This window comes from Artibeus jamaicensis, unplaced genomic scaffold (genome assembly GCF_021234435.1).
Source record: "Artibeus jamaicensis isolate MK-2021 breed Jamaican fruit bat unplaced genomic scaffold, CSHL_Jam_final contig_456, whole genome shotgun sequence".
In the NCBI taxonomy this organism is placed as follows: domain Eukaryota; kingdom Metazoa; phylum Chordata; class Mammalia; order Chiroptera; family Phyllostomidae; genus Artibeus; species Artibeus jamaicensis.
The window spans coordinates 4,531,471-4,554,795 of record NW_026521839.1 but is presented as its reverse complement, the minus strand read 5'-3'; the positions used below and the strand labels follow the sequence as shown (position 1 = coordinate 4,554,795).

The 23,325-nt window shown below is 40.3% G+C and overlaps 2 protein-coding genes across 3 annotated transcripts in view; both read right to left on the bottom strand.

The window, feature by feature from the left end:
• LOC128627598 (protein diaphanous homolog 1) overlaps nt 1–1,749 on the bottom strand; it is a 59,355-nt gene extending 57,606 nt beyond the window's left edge. Inside the window, exon 1 of the mRNA XM_053666449.1 lies at nt 1,745–1,749. The gene's annotated coding sequence lies outside the window, so the exon portion shown is untranslated. The remainder of the gene's footprint in view (nt 1–1,744) is intronic.
• The window catches only part of LOC119051020 (protein diaphanous homolog 1), a 42,327-nt gene that overhangs the window by 9,574 nt on the left and 9,428 nt on the right, over nt 1–23,325 (bottom strand). Inside the window, exons 2-6 of one of the 2 annotated variants that reach the window (XM_053666447.1) lie at nt 4,851–4,877; nt 3,694–3,846; nt 890–991; nt 408–538; nt 138–224 (exon numbers count right to left, since the gene is read on the bottom strand). In XM_053666447.1, coding sequence (XP_053522422.1) covers nt 138–224; nt 408–538; nt 890–991; nt 3,694–3,846; nt 4,851–4,877 — 500 coding nt within the window. The remainder of the gene's footprint in view (nt 1–137; nt 225–407; nt 539–889; nt 992–3,693; nt 3,847–4,850; nt 4,878–23,325) is intronic. The other variant, XM_053666448.1, reaches the window with a different exon arrangement.

Genomic DNA, 23,325 nt, shown 5'->3' with positions numbered 1-23,325 from the left:
AGTCACCCGCGCAATAAACTCTGTTTTTGGCTAACAGCATATTCCCCTAGTCCATAACTTTACGTTTAACGGCTACCTTCTCCTTTAGAGCAAACAGCCAAGCCCCCTACAAGATGTCAAAACTTGAAAGCCCTTACCCAGGAGTCTCCTCCTTCTCATCATGGAGTCGTTTGAGGATGTCCAACAAGGAGGCCAGGCCCTCTGCCCCAAATGTTTGCACCCAGCTGCAAGGAACAGACACAGACAACACAATATTAAACCAAATCAATGAATTCATCTGCACAAAAGCAAAGTTCATCCTGGCAGCTCCTTACTCCCTACCCAGAACATTCTCCTTCAATCTCCAATCTCTACCGATGAACTCCAACCCTGGGCTCTTACTCCTGGCACCACCTCAGGAGCCTCACCTGACGGGGTTGTTGTTGAGGGAGACACGAAGGGACTCCAGGCAGTTGAGCAGAGCCACGTCCCGCAAGCCTGACTTCAGTTCCTGAATGTACACCATGGGAGACCGAGAGCTCTCCTTCTGGCTCATGCCCTGAACAGGAGCATATGGACAGGTTAGTGAATCCTGGACCCAGTCATAAGTTGGACTAGTATTAGTCAATACAGTTTAAATAATATCAAGGCAGATACCCATCACACACACCACCCAACTATGTGGGACTCAAAATTTCCCATCTCATTCCCATACATACTTCATGAAAACTGGATCAAACAGAAAGTATGAGAAAATGATACCAAAGTGAAAAGTATAAAATGAGTTGGCTTATATAGCAGAATGAAACAGAACTGATGTAGACATAAAGTGTTCTATGAAATTGGGAAAACAAACAGGTCCAAGATCAGGGCAGCCTCCCAAGTCATGGCCACCTGCCCCCAAACTCACAGCCTTGGACGTGTGCAAGTACTGGGACAACATCTCCCTCTTGATGATAATGTCCTTCTCCCGCAGAGGCTGCTGTTTCTCCTCATTCAGGTTCATGTCCACCTAGTAGAGGGAGGAAGAAAGGGAAATATAAAATTGCCTTGACTTCCTCACAAGTTTTTAGCGTTTAATGTTTTGTATACCTAGTGAAGAGCTGAACACATAAATCTAATTGAATTAATGTCCCTGATCCTGAGAGATTTAAGCTATTACAGATGATACAGATTCCTCAAGGACAAATGTGGTGAACATTTTAGTATAAATCCTTGTAGACGTTTTTACACACATACACTTAACTTTTTTCCTAACAAAAATGGACTCAATGTAAATGAAGACTGTATTTTGTATTATTGAAAGAAAATCTCATGTGATGATTTCTGAACTTAGGATGGACCTTAATAATCTCTTCAGACTGAAGTGCTGAGTGACTGACATCATCCTAAAACCAGCAAAACCCACACCAGCAAAATCTGCAGCATCTAGGGCCTAACACCCATTTCCCTCGTTTAACTCAGTCCCTGTACAAACTCCTTCCCCATGAAGAAAGAACTGGAAACTGTGCTGAAGTCCCTCAACAGACATAACCTGGAGTGTGTTACTGGGGAAGGGGTCTACTTGAGCTTATTACTTGTATAACCATGTGTGTGAGCCCAGTGTCTCAGCAAGCACACGTTTAACCCGAAAAAATCTAGAACAGTATTTAAAATGAGGAAAGCGTAGGGGGAAAATGGGTATAATCTATTTCTTCTTGGTGTGTTTTGTGTGTATGTGTGCATGTGGTGTGTAGGAATCACTGCCCCCAAGTAGCAATATTAATTTGATGTCTTTCCCCTCATTTCACAGGTGAATTGAACAAACAATTGCTAACTGCCGGCCCTCTGGTTGGATCACCCAAAGAGAAAGTATGTTTTGCTTGGCTAGCTCAATATTTTAAATTTGGGAAACTTCAGATAAAAAGTTGGACTTCTAGTATCAAGGGATGTAATCATCAAATTTCACATTGTGGAATACTCTACAAATCAAAATGTTTTTATAGGAAAACCTGTAGATTAAACAAAACTTAAGGGACTATTAGGTACAATAAATCTCATAGTGATAGGAATAAAAAATTACTTTAAAAAAATCTAATTGGGGAAATCTGAATGTTGGCTATGATATTTGATGCTATTAAAGAATTATTATGTTTTTTTTAATTACAGATTTTGGCTTCTTTTGAAAAATAGAAATATCTGGCACTACTGGGCTAGTATTCCCAAACAGAATGTTACAAAAACCCATCAAAAGTAACAAAAATGCCAAAAGCCTTTCTTCATTTTACCACAGTCCCCATTTTTATTATCTTCTTTCTATCTAGTCTGTTTAATTTATTTCTGCTACCTCTGTGGCCCTAAAGACATCTAAATTTGTAATCCAATGCCAAGGGATTATCTTGATAGAGCACACTCTTAGACTCTTAATACACCTGGATTACTGAAAGACAAATTAAAATCTTCAGTGAAAAATAGTAAAAGTAATATTGGTTGACTGCTAACTATGTACCAGGTCCTGTCTTAAGGATTCTAAGCCCATGATTTTAATTAAGTGAGGCTTGCACTAGCCCCTATTTGAACCTGCAATCATATATCCGGGCAATATACAAGTCTTATGAAACCTTATAAACATGTACTCCAAAGTTTCCAAGATTTATCACTAATAGACGTTCACTGTGTCCTCCTCACTAAGAACAGCAAAGTAAGCCACGTCCATATACACATCATTACTCAACTGACCTTAGCCACAATCTTTAAAGGTCTTCTAGTAATTATAGATAGCATCAGAAGACCTTGAGCAAATGACGCCTTTCCATTCCTCAGTCTCTTCTTTGTGACTGTTTTAACACTTTATCAACTCTGGCTAACCCAAAGTCTCTACACTACCACAGGTGTTGATCCACTCACCATATGTCCTTGTGGCTAAAATGTTGCTGGGCAGAAGGACATTAACAAGGTGGTCAGTGATCAGACATTTCTAAGCCTAACTCATAGATTCCAATCTTATGTGCTGGTGCTTATGCATTTAGTCTCTTTGTTAATGGGACTGCTAATTAGAAGTTCCCTGTTAAGTCTGGAACTCTTTGTAATTACGGACTAGTTATAGGGACTGTGCACAGAAAGGTCCCCCCACGTCCATAAATGCATAATCAGAAAGAAACATGCCCTGGCTGGTATGGCTCAGGTAAAATGTTTTTATAGGAAAACCTGTAGATTAAACAAAACTTAAGGGACTATTAGGTACAATAAATCTCATATGCAATTGTGATAGGAATAAAAAATTACTTAAAAAAAATCTAATTGGGGAAATCTGAATGTTGGCTATGATATTTGATGCTATTAAAGAATTATTATGTTTCTTTCTGATTATGCATTTATGGACGTGGGGGGACCTTTCTGTGCACAGTCCCTATAACTAGTCCGTAATTACAAAGAGTTCCAGACTTAACAGGGAACTTCTAATTAGCAGTCCCATTAACAAAGAGACTAAATGCATAAGCACCAGCACATAAGATTGAGCGCCGGCCTACAAAACAGGGAGTTACTGGTTTGATTCCCAGTCAGGACACGTGCCTGGGTTGTGGGCCGGGTCCGCAGTAGGGAGTGCATGAGAAGCTGCCACACACTGATGTTTCTCTCCCTTTCCTTTTCCCTCCCTTCTCTACTCTCTAAAAATAAATAAATAAAATCTTTAAAAAGAAAGAAACAAACAACACTTTGGGGTGGGAAACTTACCAGCATCTGTTCAAAGAGTACTAAAACTTGCTCATCTGAAATATCTTGCAATGAATGTGCTGTGGGATCATCCCCATACAATGCAGAATTTCTATGAGCAGAATTGGCCTTCTCCTTCTCCTTCTTAATTCTCATGCTGGTAAATCTCTCCAGCTGAGAAAGAGAAAACAATATTAGCAGCAATCCATCTTCCTATGCACAACAAACCACCCATCAAATAGCCAACCTCTAACCCCTCATACATGCAGGATTCCTCGGGTTCGTGGGCAGTCCAAGACTCTTCTGACATGAAAAGAAGAAACCAGTCTTCTTCATATCTAATTTAGTATCCTGACCCTTTACTCTAATCTTTATCCAAAAATAAAAAGACTGAAGTATTAAGATTTGGACCTCTCTAAAAAGAGAAAACTTTGTTCTTGAACTTCCCTGCCACTTCTAGGAGTGCAGAACTGAAAGCATCTCATGTGCTGAGCTATCCCAATAAAATGCCCTCTGTCTCCCCCAGCTATCCAATCAGAAATCTGGCCATGCCCTCGGAGGATCCGGCCCTTTAAGAGGTAAATATGACCACAAGTTATAATAGATATAAATCATGGAAAGTAAGTATGTAAATGCCTTAAAATCAGAAACGATTCCTTCTCTTTTCTTCTGTACATGCCATAGCACTTGTGTTAGTAGGCAGCAAGAGCTCAGTACATATTCTTCAAAATGCCCTTTGCAAAGAATGCAATGTTCTTCAGGGGTATATATGCCATCTCTGCCAACAAAATGCCCATGAACCACTCCTCAAACCTCCAGTAGAGATGTTCAAATCAAAAAGAGCCACTGATAAGCTGCCGCTTATCAGCTCTACCTGTTTGAAAATAACAGTAAATATCTGCAAGCATTATAGAGCTTCAAGTGATATGAGTAGCATCCAGACTGCAGGTCAGCTTGGAGTTGAAAGAAAGTGCTTAACCTTGAAAGCCAATGACTGTGCCAGGGAAATGCATGCAATGAGCCAAACGTAGAGCAAAGAGTTAGGAAAAAGCTTTGAGATGATCTGAGAACAGAATCTATACCACCAAGTTATATAAAATCAGAGTTTTAGGAAATAGTGAACCTCATGGTATAGAAAAGGAGCTAGAACATGCACATGCTGAACAACATGTCCTTACCTCATCTGCCATGAGCCGCTTCAGAGTCTAGGAAACAGGAAAAAGGAGGGAGAAGGAAGAGATGAGAGATCAGTGAAATGCCAGGAAACCTCCCAAACACCAGATGGGTTGGGAAGAGAAGGGAAAATGAGCCGAAAAGATCTAAGTTACTTTTCACGAGCTAAAAGATTTCTGCCAAACTATTCCTTAGCACATTTCTTAAGTCAGGGGCAAGAAGAGTTTTAAGGTCACTAACATATAGCTCTTTGAAGGAAAAAAAAATTAAGATCTGAAAGGACTCTGAATCCAATGACCAATAAACTTATGAAACATGCTCAGCTTTACTGGTAAACGAGGAGACGCAAACTAAAACCACAGCGAGGTATCGCTCGCGCTCGCCAGGACTGGCAGGAGTTTTCATGTCTGCCTAGTCGCAGAGTGGCAGTAGCTCTCACAGTGTTGGTGGTGATGTAAATTGCTATGGCCACTTTGCAAACTTTATTTAGTAAAGTTAATATACCACAGCTCAACAGATTGATTTTTATACATCTATCCTGCAGAAACTTGCACATATGTAGTGGGATGGGTGTAACTAGAATGCTCACAGCAACACTACACTGTCTGAAACAGAACCATCCTAACAGCCATCAAGAGCAGAATGGATACACTGGTGTATTGGTACAGTGGAGACATTTTAATTATACAAAGAAAGTAAATGAACTTACAGCTACTCAAACATACAAATGAACGTATTACTTAATTTACAGTGAGTTTAAAAACATGTAAAACTAAATTATATTATTTAGGATATAAAATTAATAAAAAAGGAATAATTACCACAGATGTCAACCCTGTGGTCACTTGGGGTGGGTGAACAGTTGTGACTGCGAAAAGAAATGAGAAGGCTTCTGGGATGCTTAGAATATTCTATTTCTTGCCACAGATGGTGGTTACCTGGGTGTTTGGTTTATAATTATTCAGTGTGTTTTATGTTCTCTTCTGTATACATGTTCTACTTTACTAAGAAAGAAAAGTCTGAATGAGCAGATATAGGAAAGCAGGACTTCTTTTTCACCCTAACACTTCATTTTGAAGCCATATTCTTCTTGCTAATGTCCTGAGAAGAGTATAGTGAATACCTCTTAACCAACCTTCCTCCACTCTGACCCTGACACAAAGCTGTTTTACTAACCTGTAAAACAGGTTAAATCTGAACAAGAAAAAATGAACAAGAAAAAAATGAACAAGAAAAATCTGTATCATTATGTTCTTGTTCCTCATGTCAAAGTTCAGTTAAATCTACTTAAAATGTGAGCCTTAAGTTTTACCTCCATGGTCCAGAGGAGGTCAAGCTCCTGCTGACTGAGTGCTAATCACTTAAAACTGTAAGGTCAGAAACAATAGAAATTCCACTGTTCAGCAGCAATGGGACATAAAGTCACTTGGTGTGCACTGCTTACTGGGAGTGAAGGCAGAAGGGTGACAAGGGAGGGACAGCAACATCCAAGGAGACCAACAGTTCCTTTTATCACCACCCTAAGTCAGCCAGCACAGAGAAGTGACACAAGCCACAGAAAGGATGAGTTCAGTGTGTACAGTTTACGTTCCCATCGCCAAGGTCAAAGTTATTTGCACCTGAACTTCGAACACAAATTGTTCCCTGGGAACCAAGCAAAACCTGCACAATTCTTGGATGCCTGTAACACAGGTAACAGAACCTAAATGTAATGAATCAGCGCCAGCTGGACTGTTCACAGCTGCAAGAAACCCAGTAACCTGTTCTTTCTGCCTACAGACTCTTATTTCTCTTCCATTCTTCCCCACTACTACTACCCAAGTTCATGCCATTATCATCTCCTGCTTGATTTAATGCAACGACCTCCTACCTGAATCCCCTGCCTTCAGTCCCATCTGAACCACACCAAATCCATTCTCCACACTATAGATCCCAGAGTAATCTTTCTAAAATGTCTACTATCCAAGTTATTTCCCCGCTTAAAACTCTTCAATAGCTCCCATAGCCCTTGGGTCAAAATTAGCATGGCATATAACACTCTGGCTTCTTTCCCCTGACTTCTCTCCCAGCAGACCCTCCACTGGGCGACTCCTCTGGGTAACTTGAACTAGCTGCAGCTCACAAACAGATCATACTGTCTCACCACCCCAGACTGTCCCCAGGCTGCGGCTTCCCTCAGCTTAGATTGTGCTTTCAAGGTCAACTCCAAGATGCCCTGCAGGATGACACCTCTTCTCACTGGACGTGTACCGCTCCTGGTGTTTCCACAGTAATAGGTACTTGCCTGTCTCACAGCACTAGAAGCGAGTAAAATCGTCTTTTGATTGTCTGGCTCCTCTATCCCTTTCCAGACTCAATTCCTTCAGGGCAGAGCCTGAGACAGTCATTCCATCTCCTATGAACAAATACCATAATCTGGGGCTGCTTTCCTAAAACAACAATCCGTGGAGAAGCCCTTAAAATCTATTCCTCCTCTTCACTGCGTCAGCGAAAAGACTGAAGCTCAGACAGGTGGAGTAAATCACCACGGTCACATGATTAGAGGCGAAGTGGGTATGGAATTCATCTCCATATTCCAAAGCCCAAAATCTTTGCATTCCCCAAATTCTTGTCTTGTTCCCACTTAATGCCTATTAACGCTTGCCTTTAGATACAAAAGTAAACATGGTTTTATAAGAAGGAATAAGACAGTTTCCCATTGTGCATCATTAAAAACAGATTTAATGCTCTTAAAAAATTACCCATGTTTTAGTGCTAAATTTGAGTTAAGGACAGCAAAAAAGAATCCATACAGGGCAAAAGCTGCACTTCCTCAACTAGTCCAAGAGAGGGCAGCTAACTACCAGCAAAGGGAATCACAGGATAGACAAAATTGTTTCAGAACCCAGAGGACACCGGAACAGTAAACCCAATTCAATCGCTAAAATGGGACCTGTTGCTGTAGTACCTTGAGGGTATATCGTTTATTTATTTACTACTGTGTATTTTCCTTACAGATCCTATGTATACTGTATCCACAAACAGTGTTTAAGAATCATATTATTAGTTGTTTTGTGGATTCTCTGAAATGCAGAATAAGCGGTTCCTAAAGTATGAAAAGCAAAAAAGACCTAAAAATAGTGGACTCCAGGAAGACAAATGCTTCTGGAACTATATTTATGCCTTATGCTTCAGATTTCCAAGCTTTTTAATGAGGTCTCTAGTCATTCCGACCTACCTCTATGTATCTCCACTCTCACCATTGACCTGTTCTCTGTCAATTCTCTTCTGCCCCCAAACCAACCCCTCATTCTCCTAGCCTCTCTGCACTAAATACTTCATCTTCCTGTCCCTCCTATGGAGTTTTCCACTAAAACTGTCACTAAAACCTTTAACTATACATATAAATACCAAAGTATAAATACTGAACAAAACTGTTTAATAGCAAACTCTGCTCACAAGTACAGATAAACAGAAACTTCCAGGTAAAAGATGGTAGGTTGAATCAAAACATCTAATTGCTCCCCTTCTTGAAACCCTTCTAAATGTATAGAAAAAGAATTTTTAGAAAGAAAACAATGACAGCAGGATGGAGACCACAAGATTGGAAAGAATACGAAAAGTGCAACTACAACCAAACTTTGAAGTTTGGAAGTAAGGGGAAGGACTAGCGGCAAACCCAACACAGAAGCTGAGTCCTAAACCAGAAGTAGGGAAAGCCAATAACCAATCCAAAGTATACTCAAGGATCCCCCAAAGGCTCATAAATTAGCAGCACCAGGTATTTATGGAAACAGGGGTTGGAGGGGGTAGGTTAAAAATAAGATTGGCTGAAAGCTGTTTAAGAAGCAGACCTGTAGCTTTTCCGGCCCCTACCCCCACACGCCATTGGGAGACTGTCCTCTCTTACTCCAGCCGAAGTCTGGAAGTCTATTCTTAGAAGAAGGTAAAGCAGAGGGTCTCTAGATTGGGGGATACCAGGCACAGTTGTAGGTAGGGATCCTATACAATAAAGAAAGAAAAACTAAGTTATTAGTCTATCCATACTATATGCGGAGACACCCGGCACCTTCCCCCTTCTAGTTTCTCAAAATCCCAGCAGTCTGGCCCTCACCCTGGAGGCAGCGGGCTGGAAAAGCCTCCTCTGGGGAACTGAAAATGACCTAAAGCTACTGACACAGTCTCGGCAGATCACCCGAGAGTTCTGTGGCCAAACTCACCAAGCAGGCCCTTCTCCTGTGTCTAGTGCAACTGAGGAAGGCCTTTCAAACTTCATTTAATTTTAACAAAATCTAAATTTAAAAACTAATAATTTATTGTTACTGTTAAGTATATTTGGAACACCCTTGGTACTTTTCACTTGTAAATTTTATTAAGTCTAAATACACATCAAGTTTTTAAATGAAAATTTAGTATCCGAGTTGAGGTGTGCTATAAATGTAAGATAAACACTGGAGTACAACTTAATATGAAAACAGAATGTAAAATATCACATTAATTTTGATATTTCCTGTATATTAAAGTAATATTTTAGATATTTTGAATTAAATAAACTGTACTGTTAAAATTAATCTTGCGTTTCTTTTCTGCCTTTTTCTGTAGCTACTGGAAAATATACAAGCACATATGCAATTCACTTCATACTCTAGCGGCCCGGATGCCCTGCAGAAAGCCCATCGCCAATAAGCCGCGGCTACCCAACGCTTCCCATCCAACTTTTAGTCCTTCATTCTTAAACATTAGCAGATAAAGTTCAGGATTATCAGATATTTGAGAAACGCTACTAATATGAGAGGAAAAAGAAAAAGCGACTTAGGTAGATACTAGGCAAGGAGAAGATTTTTAAAAATCATTAATATCCACAAAAGAAAACATAATACCATTTTAAAAACAAACATTTGGAGGAAAAAGAACTCTTAGAAGATGAAAATATGAGAACAGAAACTCAAGAAAAAGCTCAATAGAAGGGCATGAAGAAAGAACTAAGGAATCTCCTAAAAAGTAGAACAAGAAGACAGAGATGGAAAAATGAGAGAAAAGACAATTCATTGGAAGATCAGTTTGGGAGGTACAATATCCAAATAATACGAGAAAACAGGAGCAAGTTATCAAAGAAATAATTCAAGAATATTTCCTAGTACTGAAGGATGAGTGTCTAGCACAAAGGGCAAAAACAGATCGCACAAAGGCATACCACGGTGACATTTCAAAGCACTGGGAATACAAAGAAAATTTACAAGATTCAACAGACAAAATGATCATATACAAAGAAATCAAGCAAGCTTTGGATTTTTTAAAACAATATATACTAAAAGCTGGATGACAATGGAACAAGGCCTTTAAAATTTGAAGAAAAGTAATTCCCAGGCTAGAATTCTATGTATCCAACCAAAATATCCATCAAATGTAAGTTCAGAATAGACATTTTTGGACAGTCAAGCTTTCAAAAAATTTATCTCCCTGTACTTCAGGAAGCTATTGTAGTGTATGATCCACCAAAATGAGGGAGCCACCCAAGAAAGTGGAAGACCTGGAATACAGGCAACAGGAGCACACACATGGGGAAGAGGTAACGGGAATCCGCAGGACAAAGATTCCAGGTGACTGCTCTGTGCCAGAGAGCACAATTAGGACTAAACTGTGTGACTTAGCCAGACCCTCAAAGACTGTCACCACTATCGATCACTTTTGTTCTGGCTTTTTAAACTGACAATACCTGATGAGCATGACCCAGATTCCTAGCTTCTCTGAACATACATTAATATTGGGTTGGCCAGAAAGTTCCTTTGCTTTTTTTCCCATAAGATGGCTCTAGTGGCACTTAGTTGTCTTTAACTTCATTCAAAACAATTTTGTTAAACTGCATTGTGACAGCTGTCCTATCAGCATGCATTTTTAAAAAATCCAAATGGGTGAATTTTTGCATAGCTGTTTTAACATCAAGTTGGAAAAAATAAGCAACATTTTTGGCATATTATGCTTTATTATTTGAAAAAAAAGGTGAAAACACAACTAAAACACAAAAAAGATTTGTGCAGTATATGGAGAAGGTGCTACGACTGATCAGACATGTCAAAAGTGGTTTGTGAAGTTTCATGCGGGAGATGTCTCACTGGACGCTGCTCCACAGCTGGGTAGGCCAGTTGAAGTTGATAGCAATCAAATCGGGACATTGAGAACTATCAACGTTATACCATGTGGGAGAGAGCCAACATACTCAAAATATCCAAATCAATAAAGTTACTGGTGAAAATGAAAAATGTCTTTTATTTTATGGAAAAAAAAACCTAAACAAGACTTTTTGACCAGTCCAATAGCTTCTTCCTGTCCTTGCTCTACAGCCTGCACTGTTGAGCACACTCATTCCTCCCCACAGACTTTTTCTACTTCGACTTATTCGGGAGAGCTAAAGGCTGGCCATGGTGAGCTAAGGAGTGGAAAATGCACAGCCACGTATGGCCCGACCATATTCCTGTTTGATGTCCATGACATGGCTCTCACAGCAGCCTTCCCAGATGCTCAGCTGTGGTGAGCACTAAGTTCCCAAATCCCTGTGGCCCACTGATATCCTCAGAAGGCACCCTTGTGAATACTTCGAGAATCTGAAGTTCGAGTGTGACTCCAATACAGTATTCAGTGTATCTTCTCGGGCGCCTCCATCTAAGAGTGGCAATGCTGTCGGTTACACACAAAGTATAGACGTTTGCTTGTTACTCAATTTTTATAATAATCTTTCATTTATATGCAAACAATTATTGGTAGAAGCATAAATATTTTATTTTAAAAAGGGGTAGGACAACATTTATTCCATAGGAATTTTTTATTCAATGGAATTAAATGAGTAAACACATTTTTAAAGGTCATTAGCTATAAGAAAAGATCTTAACAAAACTGCATTTGTTAAAATGAGCTTCATCTTCTCCAAAAGATTCTCAGTATTTTCAAATCATACCTTTATGTAATTACTCAAAGGTACACTGTATCAAAATTAAATATACTTGGCTTGGTATGCTCTGCAAAAAGACCATCAATCAGCATAAAAATAAAAAGCTGTCCCCTTGACTCGGCTTCCAAAGAGTAATTCAAAGCTCTGATTCAGTCACCACATCCTAATGAAGTATGTGGTAAGCTACATCTTTTGCTTATTACCATCTACAGGAAATACGAAACCTCCTAGGTACTTTACAGTTTGGTTTCTATAAGAAAACAAAAATGAAAAAGTCAAAAGATCCCAAAGTACTCCCTGTGAGGTCTAACAAATTAAAGTAAAATGATTGAATGAGTTTGAAACATACCCTGATCAATTACTATCTTATTAAATGCAAATGAACTGTAAAACTTCCTTCCCATAGCTGGATTTGTTGCAGTGGTGATGGTGGTGTATCTATTAATACATCGACTTTTAAAAAGTGGGCCAATGGGACTAAACTTGGCAGTCTTTTGAACAGAGGTTCCCTGTGCCTAATAAAAGAACTGGACCTATTATAAACTCAAGGATATAAGAAAATTCATCCAAGGGGTTGATTCACCTCTACCCAATTCCCTGAATCTTTAACTTTTCCCTCTAGTCAGAAAAAAAGCACAACATTATCAGACAGTTAAGGATGATCTCTCGGCACAGGAGACTTATGTAGCCAAATGAAAGGTAATTAGGTAGTGTCCTTAGCAGCAGAGAGATTAGAAGGGATTTAATAAGAGAATATGATTAAACAGTATTCAGAATACAGGGCACATTACATAGCAAAAAGCATTTTTAACTCCTACCACGGTGCTTCACAAGAACAGTTAATTAGGGACAAAATCCCATAAGCCACGTGGCTAGCACATGGGTAACAGAAGCCTACAACTACAAGCCTGTATCTCAGTACTTTCCAAGATTCTGTTCAGGCTAATTTATACAGGACAACTACAACGACATCTGAGCTCTTGGCTAAGAGACTACCACCAGAACATCATGAATGAATGCTACCTGGTCCCTGCTCTAAGATGGTTCTGGAAGGCCCAGAATCCCTGCACCTCATAATACCTATAATCACAATGCAATTCACTCACTGCCTCAGAACCCTCAATCCCATCCTCTTCCCCTGTGGACACCCACCCTGGCTCATGGGCCGTCTAACAGGGCAAGGGAAATGTTCAGTGTGGTAAGCAGACTTCTAAGACATTTCCCAAGATTCCCAGCCTAATGTGCACACCCTGTATAATTAGCAGAATTGAAAATACGACAGGATATCACTTCTGTGATTAGTTATTTGGCACAACTGACTTTTAAGAAAGGGAAAATTACCATGTGCACTTGACCCAATCACGTGAGAGACACCAGGAACCAGCAGTGTGCCATTGCTGGCTACAGCATAAAGGAGGCCAAATGTCAAAGACTGCAGGCAGCCTGGAGGAGCTGAGAGGCGGTACAGAAGCCGGGACCTCAGCCCTGTAACTGCAAGGAACTGCATTCTGCCAACACCCTGAGTGGTCTGGAAGCAGATCTCCGCCCAGAGCCTACAGATGAGAAGGGCTCTGTGACACTGTGCAACCAACCATGTTGTCCACGCTGGACTTCTGACCAATGAAACTGCAAGGCATTAAATGGGTTTTGTTTTAAGCTGCTGAGTTTGTCACATAACAGTAAGAAACAAATACATTAAGCAAATCAACGAAAATCTAAAATTTATCTAAAAGTCTGGCTAAAAAGACTGTGACCCCTTTTTTTTCCCTTAATTTCTGGCATTCTAAAAAACTGCATGTATGATTTTGAGCAAATCACTTTATGTATGTATGTATGTATGTATGTTATTTTTGAGAGAGGGTAAAGGAGGGAGAAAAAGAGGGAGAGAAACAGTGACGTGAGAGAGAAACAATGATTGCGAGTGTCCCAACTGGGGCCCTGAACCTGCAACTTAGGCTTGTGCCCTGACCAGGAATCAAACTGGTGACCTTTCTCTTGGTGGGAAGACTCCCAACCAACTGAGCCTCACAGGTCAGGGCCTGAGCATTCATTTTAATTATTCATGTTTTAGTTTCCCTATTTACTAAAAAACAAGACAAAACTAGGTATACCTCTTACGATCATAAAATGAAGTGGTAAAAGCTCATTCTGTAAAAGTTGTGTAAAAGCAATTGTGCTGTTATTACTACAGAAAGACTGCCTACTAAAATACACACCTGGCGACTTAACCAGGTAAGACTGCACTCCAAAAACACAGAAGAAGGAAAAAAGCTACTCCTCATCTATAAATTATGCACTGAGCCAGTCAATCATACGGCAAAATGAACTAAGGGACCCACCCAAGCTAGGCTCTAAGTATTTTATATGAGATCCTTCTTCACACCATTTATCACAACTGCTTCTGTGGACCAGATCGTAAGTTGTTCAAGGGCAAAACATGTCTTGTTCATTTGGTATGCCCAATGTTTAATAGATATTTTAAAAATTAGCATCACTATAGGTTTAGGAGCACCATCCTAAGCACTGTATATTCCTTCACCCATCACTTCATTCAAATTGTGTGAACTGAGGAAAAAAGCGTCCAGTCGAGGTTTACGATGGCTCAGTAAGCTTCAGACCAAACCTTCCAGTCACGCCTTTCCCTGAGAATGGGAGCAGGGCCTGACTGGTGCTTCAGCCACATGGAGCCTGTCCTTGGGGAACATATCCAATTAGGGGACACAAGCATGTCACCTAGGGAGTCTTTTAACTCCTTTGAAAAGTGATAGACCCAAAGATGCAGGCTATTTACAATTAAAATGGAAAGTGTTAACCACAGCCAAGAACAATTTTCTTTCAAATCCTAATCTACCCACCCAAGAAGCACAGGTAAGGTACCTGTCATTCAGAATCATACAAAACAGAGAGCAGGGTCAGGCTCAATTCATTTATGTATTCTATCACAGAACTGACAGTTCCTTAGGGCAGTGAGGCAACACAGGGTCATAACATGGACTTAAACTCCATTTCCAATGCATCCTGTTCCAACTTTGCCACAAAATATACTACGGTGCCACTAAAGGACAGCAAGTGCAGGGCAAGCTTTTCTTTTATTTACTACAGTTTCAGCCTTCCTATCTTCGGGACTACGTTGCCTCACAGGACTAGTGTAAATAGGACTAGAGAACAGATAATAAAATGGCTGTAAAGCACTTGTTTTGCAAAGTGCTTTGTAAAAGGTAAATAATATATGAGGATGAAACCAATGAAACTTGCTGGTCTCCCTTCAATTCCCTTATTCAGAAGTCAGTTACAACTACAGAGAAGGATGTAATGGATACTTTCAAACGTAGAGAATGTTCCCTTCCATTTTCAAAGAATGGCCCAAGGATTACATGGAATGAGTCAACAGCTCATCTACCATTTACAGAGAAACAAAATAGATCCTGACATCACTATTTATTGTTGCCAACAGCCTAAACAGGAGTTGTGTACAACTGAAGCAGCCACTTCAGAAAAGAAAAAAAGAGTATGTCACAGGAAAGGAAGTCTAAGAGAGAAGCACAAAATGACTGATGACTGGAGGAAAACTGAAGATTATCCAGCAGTCCTTAGAAACAGGGATAGCACGCTAACGCTAACGTTCTCTGTGATCAGAAGCAAAGAATGCTAACAGAATAAGTAGGAGTGTAGCAGTTCATCCACTGAGCTCCACGATGCCTCGGCAGCCCCATAGTTAAACTCAGTATTGGATAGTTAAACTCGTTAGAATCCACACAAGAGACAACAAAGGGAACATAGTACAGTCTAAAACCTCCTATTCCTAATTAAAAGAGTTCTTTCAATCATAAAAATAAAAAGCCTGCTTTCCAGAACCAGTATCTTTTTCCTGATACCACCAGGGAGCCCTGAAAAATTGCATGTCAAACACAAGTGAGAAATGCCTCATTAAGAGCATTAGGTAACTGTAATCAATTTCCTGTTTCAATAATTCACTGATAGATTTGAAACAACTTCCTTATAAATTAAAAGCAACAAACTCAATTTCCTCACAACTGTCTAAAACTGTGAGAGTGTTTTCCAATAAACCACATTTCCTGGCTGTAATTAGAATGAGGGGGAAACTATATGAATATTAGGATTCAATCCTCTAACAAAGAGGCCCAAAATATGTTTTAATAATCTTCTAGTAGTGTAAGAAGGCAAGTCCCTTGGGGGAACTTTTGCCTACAGCTAAGCTCATCTTGAGGCCCTGGCACTGGCATGGCCTGCATCATAGATAGCTGATAGCGTAGAGAGAAAAAGGGAAGTCCACTCAGGTTTCACTATTCCAGCTCAGCAGGACAGGTGGAAACCAGGCTGGGAACATTGCATTCTTACTACAAGTCCCTCCAAACAAACTGCCAGCCCCTTTACTATGAAGCACTCGTGCGTTGGGGAAAACAAGCTGTCAGTGGATAAAGTGCTCAGATTCTGGAAGTCCTAGTTTCATCGTGTCACAGGTGTGGCAGACACACCCATCTGCTTTGCTGTAAGGAAGAAGATGCACAAATATTCTGTCATCTGTTGAAAGAACAGTAAGCAAAGCCTCCTTACTTTCAAACGTCCTAAGGTTCTGATAAAACTTTAGAATACGTATATAGAAAACTAACTAATATTAACCTACTTTTCCAAAGTTTCAGCATATTTCTCAAGACACAAATACTTTTACTTGTTCTTTACTTTCTTACTAGTGCTCTCTCTCTTTACTGCCTGAGTTTAGAGATGGTGATTGCTCCTTTAAAAATGGGTGTTGTCCATTCATTTGGAAACAGTGACTCAGGACTGCTGTTTCACAATCTCCATAGCAACTGTCTTCTCTCCTGTTTGTTGTGATGTCAGTAGCAGGACATCTACTCTTCCTCAAGGGTGGACATGAATCTGACACACCCAAAGCCTGGTAGACAGGAAGTTCCTACAACTGATGCAGCTTCTAAATACAGGCACCAACTAGGAGGCCACCTTGGTTTAGATCCCATTTGCCAACCCTTCATTTCTGAATGATGATTACATCTTTTTTCTCTCCTCACATCATTCCTGAGCACCCAGAAATAATCACAACCTACTGATAATAGCTTCACTGATCCAAAAATTACATTACTACTGAAAAAGCCTGGCTTGATCTTATGAAACCACAGTAAAAATTTTCTGACTGTGCCCTGGCTGGTGTAGCTCAGTGGATTGAGTGCGGGCCTGCGAACCAAAGGATTGTGGTTTGATTTCCAGTCAGGGCACATGCCTGGGTTGCAGGCCAGTACCCAGCAGGGGATGCACAAGAAGCAACCATACATTGATATTTCTCTCCCTCTCTCCTTTCCTTCCCCTCTAACGATAAATAAATAAAATTAAAAAAAATTTTTTTCTGACTGTTTACAAATCTGGAATAAGGCTTTATTATGAGAAAATCTTGGGTTGTGGGGAAAACATAGGGTGAAATTATTACTCCCCCATCAGCACCAGAAAGATAAACACAGGTTAAAATAAGATCCTTCTGATACTTCTAGCAATCAGACTTATATGGAACTATGTCAACACAAACATGTATAGAATTGCGTGCCAAAGTACTTAGTTTCCAAAGAGACTACCATGTATCATGCATTTTTCTCTTTGGTTCTAACTATTTAAAAATTATAATTTCTGGAAAACAAGGTAGGGGATTAGTTTACCATATTTTTATACGTATTCATATTTTCCTAGAAAAATGAAAACACTTGTAATAAAAATACATTTCTACTTCAAACACAAGTAACAATTTTCAAAGATTAGAAAGCTGAAAAATGTTTGATATACTACTTTAAAAGCAGAAAGTGTGTAAACTATGACTTTAATATTGTAAAAATATCTGTGCATAGATAATGACTAGAATATTCAATACTAAGTAAAATAAAAAATAAATCTGAAATTCTTAGATATTATTTTGAAAATCTGTATATATGTCTCTTCAAAAAAAAAGTATAAAAAATCATTAACACGGCATCTAAAAGCAAAGCAACATCATCCAATTCCCATATTCAAAATGCCCACCAATTTACTCTTCTCCAGCAGTACTTTGTTTAAGAAAACATTCTGGCAGGGCACAGTTACAAAATTTAGGGGTGACGATGCAACGTGAGAGAGAACAATGAATAGTCAGTAGAGTCTAAAAGCTAGTCCACCTAATTCCATGACCTTGGGCAACGGAATACCTGTAGGCCTCAGAGTCCCCCTCATTTCAAGATGAGGAGGCCGGGTTAGACCATTTCTAGGGTCCCTTCAAAGGCCCTAGAAGACTGGGCTCAGTGACTGCCGCCCCTGTTGAGGGCAGCCCAGTGCCTGCTGCCTGCCCGATAGTGCATATCCCACAGTGGCTCCTCACCACTTCTTCTTGTGGTTTCAATCACAGGAAACAGACGTCACCCATGGGCCTAGAAGCAACGAACAAGCCCTGGCGGATACGAAGAGCTGCCAACGAAGGCCAACTCCCATCTCTTTAAAATACAAGAATTAAAAAAAAAAAATCACTAGAAACCTCTATGCCCGGGAACCTTCGTAAAAACTCTCAAAACTAAAAATATCTCTGGAGGCCCCATGCAAACATGATGAAATAATTTTAGAACAGTCCAAACCTGTTTTGCTTCTATGGCCAAATGAAGGAACTGAAGCAACTCCATAGCTATGGATAGGTGTATATGAGTTTAAGGGAAAAAAGGGGAAAAAATAGGGTGCTCCCACTGCCACCGGTATTTTTTGTGAAGATCCAGGCAAGTCTTGAGGATGTGAAGACTCATCCTTGTCTTCTTTGTTTAACATTCTATGTAAACCTTCCTGTAACCATAAAAGACTGTGATACTAATAGATTCATATAATATGGAGACAGCAATCATTCACTTTAAATGTATGTTAATCCCTAGAGCACCGGGTGAAGTACTGCTCTCATTTATAATGATAAAAGTTGGCAACCCTGTATTCCAAAAATTAATGCAGCAATTTCTAACCCTATAGATATGTTCCTTCATTAAATACAGACAAAACTAGAAGATACTATCTCTAGAGAAAAACAGTAATCTTTTCTCAAAAGAGTTCTTCTGGCTGGGTATGGTTACATTAGTGGTCTGCCTGCCTCATAGTTACCTTGGTGAGAGGACTCATGTTTTCAAAACTGTCAATCTCCTATACTAGACCATAGAAACAGAGAGCCTTGAAAATAATCTCAAGATTTCCAAGACTAACATTAAAACTAAAATACATAAAAGGATATCACTAACACAAGCTAAATACCATCACTGCCCTTAAACACCTTGCAAGCTAGATAAGACCCACCCCCCAAAAAAAGATTGATTCATTTTTGCTCTCTTCCCCTCCCTCTTCTGTATAATTCATTTTGCATTCACCAAAGACTAAGGCCACCTCAAACACATATGTGCTCAAAACCTGTACTGCACTGTACCTGAAAACTTTCAGAACGAACAAAGGGGCCCAAAGACAGGCTCAGATTGTTCACACAATGGAAATTCCCAACTGAGCCCACAGTTTGGCTGGGTGAAGAGTCACGTCTTCTCAAACCTAATCTTGGACAGTCTGAAGAGAGGGATGTATTAAAATTAATAAGGGCTGGAAATTAAACAAACTTAACTCTTTAAACTCCATCTAGGTAGCAGAAATGACCTGCTAGAACCTTAATACTAATCTATTCTTGGATATGCTGATTTACTGTCACTATGACATGGTCACATGGCCAAAAATTGCATTAATGTTCATCATGACATGCTACAAAATGCCAACCACCAGTCCTGCTTTCTGCAGGTTTCTATGAAAGAGAACCTAACATCCCTTCCCAGGACTAAAATAATCTCTGCAAAGTGGCTTCACCTTCCTTAAATGATTTATCTCCTACTCATCCTTTTGACTGCTATATCTGGGCCATTTCTCTTCACTATGACCATATACTCAAACCCCTAGCTTCTGTTCATGCTGTTCCCCAGCCCATAAAAATCCCTCTCCTCTTCTCTACCAATCTTTTCAACTATTTATTTATTTGTTTTAAAGAATATGGAAGAGAGGAAGAGACACATCCATTGGCGGTCTCTCACACATGCCCCAACCAGTGACTGACGGGAGACCAAACCCACAACCCAGGCATGTGCCCTGACGGGAATCAACCGGTGACCTTTTGCTCTGTGGGAAGATGTCCAGTCCAACCCACTGAGCCTCTACCAATCTTTTGATTTCCTTCCAGAACCTGTCATATTCTCCATCTTCAATGAAGCTAATGAGCACTGCCCACCATGCTCTAACTTTACAGATAAAGACCAAGAAAAGTGCAGTGTTTTACCCAGAGTTTACATGGTTAATTAGTAGCAAAGTCAGACTAAGCCAATACAAGGGAGGACCCTAAAAAATGGAATTATCTTCTGGGGGATGGCCCCTTGTAGGATAGGCTTCCCCTGCTAGGTGAGTGTCCTAGAGGCCCCTTTGTAGTCAGGGTACCAGCTGGCATTGTGAGAAGCTCAGTCTGGCTTCAGTGAATTCGTTTTGAAGACTCTTTCAATGCATTTGCCCACGAGTGATTTACGAGCTCACCTGCCCACACCATGCAGAGTGTTCAGCAGTTTTTGACCAAACAGCATGACCCCCATGCTCCACCCTCCCTATTAATCCAATCTTGCCCCCAGCGATTATTTTTGCTTCCTAAGATAAAAGAAGTCCTCAAAGGAAAATGTGCTGATGTGGAAGAGGTGAAACAAAAAATGGCAGAAGCACTAAAAGACATCAAAATTGACGAGTTCAAAACTGTTCTGAGCAGTGGAAAAAGAAACTCTTGATAGGTGCATTACATCAAGTGGAGAGTACTCTGAAGGTAACTAAAGTTTAAACATGTAAAAATAAATACACAATTTTTTATAGATAAATTCCATTTTTTAGGGAGCCCACCCTTGCATATGGAAAGAATACTGCAGTGGAGTGGGAGGTAAGGGTTCTAGTCCTAGGTCAAATTGTAAACTTGGACGGATCACTTCTCTAAGCCAATATTTCTTAATCTATAAAATAAAGGGTTTGAACCTGGCTGGTGTGGCTCAGTGGATTGAGCACTGGCCTGCAAACAAAAGGGTCACTGGTTCGATTCCTAGTCAGGGCACATGCCTGGGGTGCGGAACAGGTCCCCAGCAGCAGGTGCATGAGACGGAACCACACATTGATGTTTCTCTCCATTTCTTTCTCCTTTCTTTTACCTCACCCTAAAAAATAAATAACCTTAAAATAAAATAAAACAGATTTCCGACCAAGATGGAGGCATAGGTGGAAACACTGTAGCTTCTCACACAACCAAATTTAAGGGCAACAAAGATTTAGAAACAAAAACGCACCCAGAACAGACAGAAAATTGAACTGTACCAAAGTCCAACAACAACAAACCATTCATCCAGACAGGTAAGAAGGGCAAAGTCTGCGGCCAGCAGAGAGGGGTCCGGGCAGGAAAAGGCGGTAGTTGGCGGCTCGGGCAGGAAACCAGCATGGCACACAAGGCAGTTGGCTGACTGTGGACAGACATTCGTGCGCAGATAAACCAGGCAAAAAATGGGCAGTGAGACAAACTGCACAACCCAGGGCCCCAATGATGGGAAATAAATCCTAGAAGCACTGATTGAAAAAACTTGTGGGGGTTGAGGTGCCGGGAGAGGCTCCGAGCCTCACAGGAGAGTTCACTGGAGAGATCCACAGGGTCCTGGAATGTACACAAGCCCACCCACCTGGGAACCAGCACCAAAAGAGCCCAGTTTGCTTGTGGGAAGTGGCAGAGGGGACCAAAATCTAAGAGAGCTTGGAACAAATGCCATTACTCCCTCTCTGATCCCGCCCCCACATATAGTGTCACAACCCAGCGACGTGGGTTGCCCCACCTGAGTGAATACCTAGGGCTCCGCCGCTCATCAGGCACGACCTGACCAAAAATGGCTCAATCAAGAATAAATCAAAGTCCCAGAGCCAATACTTTTAAGCGGCCAAGAGATAGCCAACCTATCAGATGCACAGTTTAAAACACTGGTGATCAGGATGCTCACAGAACTGGTTGATTTCAGTTGCAAATTAGATGAAAAAATGAAAGCTACACTAAGTGAAATGAAGGAAAATGCACAGGGAACCAACAGTGATGGGAAGAAAACTGGAATTCAAATCAATGGTGTGGACCAGAAGAAAGAAAGAAACAACCAAACAGAAAAGAATGAAGAAACAACAATTTTAAAAAATGAGGAGAGGCTTAGGAACTTCCAGGATATCTTTAAACATTCCAACATCTGAATTATAGGGGTACCAAAAGGGGAAGAGGAACAGCAACAAGTGAAAAACTTATTTGAACAAATAATAAAGGAGAACTTCCCCAATCTGGCAAAGGAAATAGACTTCCAGGAAATCCAGGAAGCTCAGAGAGTCCCAAAGAAGGTGGACCCAATGAGGAACACACCAAGACACATCATAATTACATTAGCCAAGATTTACATGAAGGAGAGAATCCTAGAAGCAGCAAGAGATAAGGGGACAGTCACCTACAAAGGAGTTCCCATCAGAATGTCAGCTGATTTCTCAAAAGAGACCTTACGGGCAAGAAGGGGCTGGAAAGAGGTATTCCAAGTCATGAAATCCAAAGACCTACATCCAAGATTGCTCTATCGAGCAAAGCTTTCATTTAGAATGGAAGGGCAGATAAAGTGCTTTTCAGATAAGGTCAAGTTCAAGGAGTTCATCATCACCAAGCCCTTATTAATATGAAATGTTAAAGGGACTTATCTAAGAAAAAGAAGATAAAAAACATGTATACTAAAATGACAGCAAACTCACAATTACTAACAACCACACCTAAAACAAAAGCAAATTAAGTGGACACCTAAAACAGGAGCCAGAGAAATGGAGATCACATAGAAGGTTAGCAACAGGGGAGTGGGAGGAGGAGAAAGGGGGAGAAGTACACAGAACAAGTAGCATAGATGGTAAGTAGAAAATAGGGGGAGGGCAAGAGTAGTGTAGGAAATGCAGAAGCTAAAGAACTTGTGACACATGGACATAAACTAAAGCGGGGGAATGTGGGTGAGAGGGGTGTGCAGGGTGGAGGGGAATGAAGGGGGGAGAAATGGGACAACTGTAATGACATAATAAATAAAATATATTAAAAATAAAACAAAATAAAATGTTTGAATTAAATAATTTTTAGTATCCTTTTCACCTCTAGCAGTTTAAAACTCTGAAACCTAGGTCTTCTGATTCTTAGTCCAGTAATTTTTCCACTTAATTCCTTTACTTCTCTGAATTTCTACAGCTTTTAAAATCTATGCTCATGGCCTTACAGCTTTTCCTACCCATTCTACAGCCCTAGCTGAGATTACAACCTTTTAAAAAGCAAGGGCTGAACCTGATAGGACAACTACGTGACTTCTTGATCTTCAGCCTTTTGGATCCAGGGTAAATTTATGTAAATTCAGACAAACAAGAGAAACTATTCTCTACTTTTTCCTACCTGGATCTCTGGTAATGTTAATAACTAAACATAGGCAAATAACTGTCAG